Source organism: Monodon monoceros, unplaced genomic scaffold (genome assembly GCF_005190385.1).
Source record: "Monodon monoceros isolate NGI ecotype Baffin Bay Population unplaced genomic scaffold, NGI_Narwhal_1 Super_Scaffold_16, whole genome shotgun sequence".
NCBI lineage: Eukaryota > Metazoa > Chordata > Mammalia > Artiodactyla > Monodontidae > Monodon > Monodon monoceros.
Genome location: NW_021703772.1, coordinates 99,184,188 through 99,191,832, shown reverse-complemented (window position 1 = coordinate 99,191,832; position 7,645 = coordinate 99,184,188). Strand labels below are relative to the sequence as shown.

General features: G+C 34.6%; 1 protein-coding gene across 10 annotated transcripts in view; it reads right to left on the bottom strand.

The window, feature by feature from the left end:
- Positions 1-288: 288 nt before the first annotated feature.
- DPP10 (dipeptidyl peptidase like 10) overlaps positions 289-7,645 on the bottom strand; it is a 1,301,728-nt gene continuing 1,294,371 nt past the window's right edge. For 8 of the 10 annotated variants that reach the window (XM_029225839.1, XM_029225846.1, XM_029225845.1 and 5 more), the window contains 2 exons: positions 4,577-4,650; positions 1,966-3,084 (listed from right to left, as the gene is read on the bottom strand). In XM_029225839.1, coding sequence (XP_029081672.1) covers positions 2,950-3,084; positions 4,577-4,650 — 209 coding nt within the window. In that variant the 3' untranslated portion in view covers positions 1,966-2,949. Of the gene's footprint in view, positions 3,085-4,576; positions 4,651-7,645 lie in introns of all 10 variants that reach the window. The other 2 variants (XM_029225838.1, XM_029225844.1) reach the window with 2 other exon arrangements.

The window sequence follows — 7,645 nt, the reverse complement described above, 5'->3', positions numbered from 1 at the left end:
TTGTTCTAGTAGGTCTACAACTGGTATCTACAAGACCCTCAATAGTGATTTCTATGCTAAATATCCAATCAAAAAGGACACATTGGGCTTCCCTGGTGGCGCAGTGGTTGAGGGTCCGCCTGCCGATGCAGAGGACACGGGTTTGTGCCCCGGTCCGGGAAGATCCCACAGGCCGCGGAGCGGCTGGGCCCGTGAGCCATGGCCGCTGAGCCTGCGCGTCCGGAGCCTGTGCTCCGCAACGGGAGAGGGCACAGCAGTGAGAGGCCCGCGTACTGCAAAAAAAAAAAAAAAAAAAGACACATTTTCCAGGTGAGCTGAGATTCATGTTTTGAAGTGAGTCCTCCGCCCTAAGTTCTGTCAGGAAACTCTAACAATACACAGTCTCCTTAGCCCCAAGTGTTGACTTAGAGACCTCAGTGGAGGCAATTAAAGTGAAAAACTGCTTTCCCCTTTTAAAATAGTTTCAAAATATTATGTGGTTATCTCTGTGGATGATTTAATACTGCTTACCTTTTTTTATTATGGAATTTTTAGTTTATGTTGAGTCTTTTTTTTTTTTTTTAAACTTTAAGGGGGAAATAACACTTGGAAAACTTCCTCCTGGAAATAACACTTGTAAAGTTCTAGGAAACTCTTGGAATGTATAAACACATATGAAATTGTGAGGTTATGACCAAAGGCAAATGTATTAAGGACAAAATCCAGCTACATGATTCCTTTAATAATTGGTGTGTGTGTGTTTTGGTGAGCATCCCCCTTATCCAAAATAGCCCGATTATTAAAACTCAGATAATCACAGAGATAAAAATTTTCCACCTTCCTACTAATCAGTAGTTTTCATTTAATATCTATTTAGCCTTAAAGGTGAAAGTGGGTTCCAGACAAATGTCTTTCACATTAGAAGCTGTATTAAATTAATTGAAAAATAAACATTGATAATAGTAATAAAACAAGAGAAATGATGAACAGTAAAAGGTAAATACTTTTTAAATGTTACTCAGACAATCAATAAAACCACATCTTTCAGTGAACATAATAATTATTTGCATCATAAAAAACTCTAGTTGTTGAAATTTAAAATATTGATTAAAAAGCTTCAATTGGACTTCAGCCTAAAAAGAAATTTCCATCTTAATAAAATAGGCAAAACTTTCCTTTTAAACATGACACTTATTTTTTTTTTTTAAAGTGTTTACTATCCTTGAAAAAGACTTGAAATGGGTCTTTCAGAAAAGAGCTTTTCCCATTTTAAATTGAATCCAACAGAGCAGTGAAGATGCAATTCCAAAGAACCCGGAAGAAAAGCAGAATACCCAAAAAACGATTTATGTGTTTCTAAAAACCCTGATTTGGGGTTGATGCTTTCACAAAACAAGAGGGTTACTGAGCAATTCCATGACATTTTAAAGTTTCCTCCTGGTGTTCTGATGTTATGATAATCCAGCCTGTCCTAAGGAATTTTTAAAACCACAAAAACACAGTCCACTGCCTAGCTTTAACTGAACTTCTGAGCTTGACTTTTGGACATCTCTTCTGGAAGATACCTCAAGTGAAGTGAGAAGATACTCTTTGACTTTAGTCACCAAAGTTAATATTCTCATGACCTAAATTGACTTCATACAGTCAAGTTTATTTTACACTCTCAGTTACTCACTACTGCAAGTCAACACAGCACAGAAATTAAGGCATTTTTTGCCTTAAAGAGTACACACTGCTGTTCATGAACTTTTTGGCCAATGAATAAAAAGTATTTCATTTCTAAATCTCACCAGAAGGATTTAAATTAAATAGTAACAGATGAATTGGACAGGCACGGAATACTAAATAGGAACTAGCAAATGAAATAATCCAGCTCTTTGCTTTTACCATGAAAATGAGAATTGATTCTTCATTGAGAGAAGTAAAAGGACTCAGTGTTTTAAAAAAGCTTTCTCCACCAAAAGAGCAAAATAGCACTCAGTGGCATTGCAGTGTTAACAAAATTTCTTTATCAGAAACTATAATTTAATATTTAAGTACCTAATTTACATGTGACAAGGTATCATATTCAAAACAATTAAATTGCAACTAGAAAACTATTAACCACTAAAAACAATACCAAACAAACACAACCCAAACATTTATAGGAAAACAATAGCTAGAATTTGAATTGGAAAAAAAAGTTTCATCATATTTGGCTCATTAAACAAAGCATCCATTACAGACTGTAAAAGAGTGTTCCTTCTAATTCATCAAAAGTTTCTCCTTTGTAGCATGAATACATGTAAAGATAGATTTATTGACTTCATATGCACACGTGTGTATACATATTGTGAGACATACCTCATGTGTTGATTTAAAGATATCGTATCTACTGATAACTGGTTGAACTTTGGAAGGTGCTGAAACCCACATTTCTACATGACCTGTGACCCATTTAAAAATGTCTTTTTATAAACAGAAATTACATAAAATACTCTGGTTTTTATTAACTGAATCTTAAGCATAATAATAGACAATGAAGGAATTGCACTTATTTTAAAGGTACAGTAAAGTGTTAGATTGCAGCTCAGACATCAAAGATCAGGGACTGTAGTACTGATAAGTTGTGCATTATATGCAAAGATGACGGTGGCCACCGAAATTAAAATGAGAGCAACTAATTACAGAACCAATAGGGGGATAACAGAAGAAAACATGCACTACTCCTACTTTAATGCAAAACTAATTTCTCCCAGGAAACCAACCCTTTGACCTTTCTTACACAAAGAAACAGGTTCTGCACCCTTGGTAACACAGTAGACATGGACTTCTGTATTCAAATTCTAGTTCATTGTCTCTGAGTGTGCTGTTCCAGCATCATCTCCTTAAGCTGCCCTTGAAATTCTGGAGCATCTACAATATTACAGTCTCTTGGTTAGGTTTCATTGAGCCTCAATATCCCCTTCAGTTCTATATAAATAGGGTCCTTTATTCATCTTCTTCTGGTTCCTGTGGTAATATGGGTATTTCTTCCTTTAAACAATCACTGAAGAATCTGAGGATTGTGCTGTAGAGATGATATTTGCTCTTCTCAGATACGTCATGGCCTTCATCTGGGTAGACCTAAGATATTGAAGGCAAAGGAGATTTAAAGTTATCAAAGCAAGTCTTCTTCCTCAGAACTCATTACTTTAGCCCCATGGCAACGGAACTTGGGAAAATAATATCTGACCAAAATCTCATGTGATTCAACTCTGAGTTGTTCATGTTAAACTTTCCTTTTTTATTATAATCATATCAAAATCAACATTTGAGACAAAATACAATTTTATGCATTTATATTGGGATTTGTTGGCCAAAAAGTTAGAGCTTTCTACGTTCACGTTGAACAAGGTGGCATTGACATCACCTTAACTAAATTTTAGATAGCCTTGTAAGTTCTTTCTCTGCCCCTTTGAAATGTATGTAAATCTTCTTTCAGACTCTTGCCAGTTTTACAACCCAGGAAATTTCTTTCTCAAGGACTTGGAAACCATGTCTTTGAAATGTAAACATTGAAGGAGAGACAGCACCCCCCTATCTCCCAGTCTCCAAGTTGTAAAACTACTTCCTGTCATAAAGATAAAAGAAATGTTTCTTAAGGCTAATTACCAAACACAGAAGGCAATGAGTCCCTCCATTGGGGCTCTTAAAAATGCCCCAGCCCCTTGTTTTAACAAAGTTGAGTTTACTCTTTCTCCCCTATTGCAGTAGTCTTGGATAAAGTTTTCCTTGTCTGTTTAATCTTGTGTAATGCAATTTTTACCTTGACAATGTCCTTCCAATATAAACGACATTAGTGAGTTTTCTAAAATATAAATGAAAATACTGTCATGTCAATTCCTGAGTGTAAAGTTTTTAGATGGTGCCTCATTTCCCTCTGAGTAAAGCCTCACAATCCTTTACACTGTCAGTGCCATGACTCTCCATCTGTTTATCTCTACATCTTCATCTTTCATCATTCTAACCCTGGTTCCTGTGTTTTAAGTATAATGAACGACTTTTAGTTCTTCCAAATGCTGAGGAATTAAAACAATTTTTTTCCCTTCCATGACTCCTGCTTCAGATTGAAAGTTCCTTGATGCGTAAAGTTATGTCCTGTTGACCCATTTAGCATAGAGACCCCTGTAAAGTAAATCCTTGATATTTACTAAATATGGTTGAATGCAGAGATGTAAATGACGTAAGGATGTTTTGCCCTCTCCTTTTTCTCTCATGTTATTTACTCAAAACTATTTTCCCCCACTTTTTATGATGAGTGATGGAAACGGACAAAAAGACAAAGGAACTAGAAGGAAAATAAAAATTATTATTTTAAAATAATTCATTATCAGTGATATGAATAAAAAAGTTAGAGAAGAAAAAAACATTTTTGAAAGAGTTTATGCAATTCACATATAAAACATAAGGTGATCCACATTCTCATTGTAATTAGGAAATAAGAACACAATTTGGTAGTTGAAAAAAACAGTAAAAATGAAAGGGTGGGAGATGGAGTCATATAGAAGCTGTGTTCTGTATTTTACAACTAAAAAACCAAGGTAGAAAAACATATTTTTCTGAAAAAGTAGCTTACCTGCATAGTATAATTCACTCCAGCTTTTATTAGGTGTTTGATTAATTCTGCTGAATGCTGGAAATGAACTTTTGCTGCAAGAAATTAAATTATGATATTTGAAGGAAATACACTTTTCAGGATCAGAACATTTTATAACATTTTTTCAAAGAGATTACATATTTATCTTCCAAAATTATCAGCAAATCGGATAACTCAACCAATTAGACTTTTAATGCTCCCGTTTAGTTTTGGGAAGGGGACAAATGGCAAATGTCAACAGGTTTTGCACTAGAAACTAAACAGAAAAAAAAAAAAAACCTGGAGAATCCATTTATGGATTTTTACTTTACATTTAAAAGACTGAACATTTAAAAGACTGATACCTAGATTTACCTGGAAAGCCAGTAGATACAATGGCAATAAAACTTTGAGCTTCACATTGTAAAAAAATAAAACAGCAGTTACTACTAAGCCTCTACTTTACAGAATGGTGATTAGATTTATTATATTGCATATCATTTATTATTTGTAATTATTCACGTATTTTATACCATTATAACAATTTTAACACAGTGAACGCCTGTCTGGATAGTAATAGCAAACCAGCCTTCTATTCCTTTCTGAGGATTACTAGGGCCACTCTCAGACACTGGCATTCTGCCTTATGTTAAATTAGAAAAGAATACCTCATGTTGAGAAAATAGCATACACATATCATTACTCAAGGGCTAAATATTTAATGTGGACCATGCTGGTTTCTCCTCTTTCCTTCTAGCTTCCTTCTCCCTGAACCTCAGTTCCCAAACTCTGAAATAAGCAGCACAGCAGCCTGGGTGTGGGTAGCAGCATTGTCCCTAACAGCTATGAAGACTTGGACAAATCACTTACAATTTTTTTTGTGTAGCACTTAGCTCATATGCTGCCTTGGCAATACATTCCTATACTGTGTATCTTCAAATTTCTAAATAACTTTTAAGCTCACGTTTTTTGACTGTCTTTGTAAAATTAGGGCAGCCTTATCAATAGTTTAAGCTTCTTCATTGTTCTAATGCTATGGTACTGATTAATCCTGCTACAGAGCAGACAATAAAAGACTCCACATAATTGTTTATATCTTTTAAAAGTCTACCTATAATCTTTTCTAACATTCTCTTATTGTACTTAATGGGAAAATTACCATGCCATTTCTAAATAACTGTGCAAATTGCTCTATAAATGTAAGCTACTAGAAATGTTAATAAATAGGGCAATGACTGAGATAAAATGATCCTTTATATACTTCATTTGTTTATTGCAGAAAACAAATTGAAAAGGACTCCATCATTCAGCTGCATGGATACAGCTGAAAAGATAAATGCATAAATGGATTTTTCAGTTTTTTTTTTTTTCTGTTTAGTTTCTAGTGCAAAGCCTGTTGACATTTGCCATTTGTCCCCTTCCTAAAACTAAATGGGGGCATTAAAAGTCTAATTGGTTGAGTTATCCGATTTGCTGATAATTTTGGAAGATAATAATAATGGTGGTATTATAGTATTATTGACTGAGTACCTATAACCTACCAGTCCCATGTGGAATGTGTGTGTGGTGTATGTGAGTACATTTGTGTGTGTGGTGTGTGTGAGTGCATTTGTGTGTGTGTATGTGTGTGTGCAAACACACAGGTGTATTTTCTTTGAAGACAAGTGCTGAAGGTCTGCTTACATTTTATCAGGTAGGTGAAGTCCCAGGCCCATGACTGGATGAGTCAGGGAACAACAAAATTTACCTTAATAATTACAACATATTAACAGAAACAACTGAATAACATTAATATATTAAAGTGTGATGGCTAGATGTAAAATAATTTAATCTTGAAAATAATTTATTCCCATAATTGAAGCTTTAAGGCCAAATGAATAAGAGCCTCAATGCCTATTTCAAACCACCTTTCTGTTAATAGCTGTGTGATTTTCGGCAAGTTATATAAATTCCATAATATTTATTTTCCCAATTTGTCAAATAACAAGAGAAGTAATACCTACTGCACAGTATTTTCGTGAAAAACAGATACTATGATATTAAAAGCTTTTAGCACATTTCCTAACATACAGTCACTACTTAATAATCACTATTTGTTATTACTAACAATGTATATGTAAGTTCTTAATACCTTAGAACAGAATTCTAATGTCCTTCAAAATGTTTATGTTCTCTTACATCATGTTTCATCTACAACAGGTATGGTATCATCTAAGTCTTTTTTAAAAAAATTATAATAGTTTTAGATTTTCAGAAAAGTTGCAAAGATAGTACAGAGAGTTCCTGTATATCCCTTACCCAGTTTTCCCTACCTGTTAACATTTTACATTATTATGGCACATTTAGAAACATTTAGATGTAGTGTTTCCTTAACCCCTTCTGGTCTATGATGATTTCTCAAACTTTCTTTGCTTTTGATGACTTTGGCAGTTCTGAGGAGTACTGGTCAGGAATTTGGTAAGATGTTCCTCATTTGGGTTTGTCTGGGGTTATGAGTATTTGGGACAAGACCATATAGAGATAGAATGCCGTTCTCATTGAAGCCACATCAAGGTTACATACTATCTACATGACTTGTCACTGTTAATGCTGACCTTGATCACCTGGCTGAGGTGAAATTTGTCAAGTTTCTCTGCCATGAAAGTTACTCTTCCCCCCCCATTCCATACTGTACTCTTTTGAAGCAAATCACTAAGTGCAACACACTGTGAAGGGGGAAGGGAGGAGAATTAAGCTTTGCCTCCTTGAGTTGGGGCATCTACATAAATGGTTTGGAAATCTACCTAAGGGAGATTTGTCTCTTCTCCCTCATTTACCTATTTATTCAAATATATACTATATGTATGTGTGTGTATATATATATGTATGGTATATATCAATATTGATCCAAACTATAATTTAACTGTGACCTGACATGACTCTAAGTTAAGTTTGAGTGACAGCTGGTATTACCTTTGATATAAGGCCTGGCCTTTTTAGTGGTATTCTACGTAAAATGGGATAAAAATACTGAGGCAGGGCAGAGAGGACTGACAAAAACAAGTTTAAGATTTAGGAAATATTGCTTCA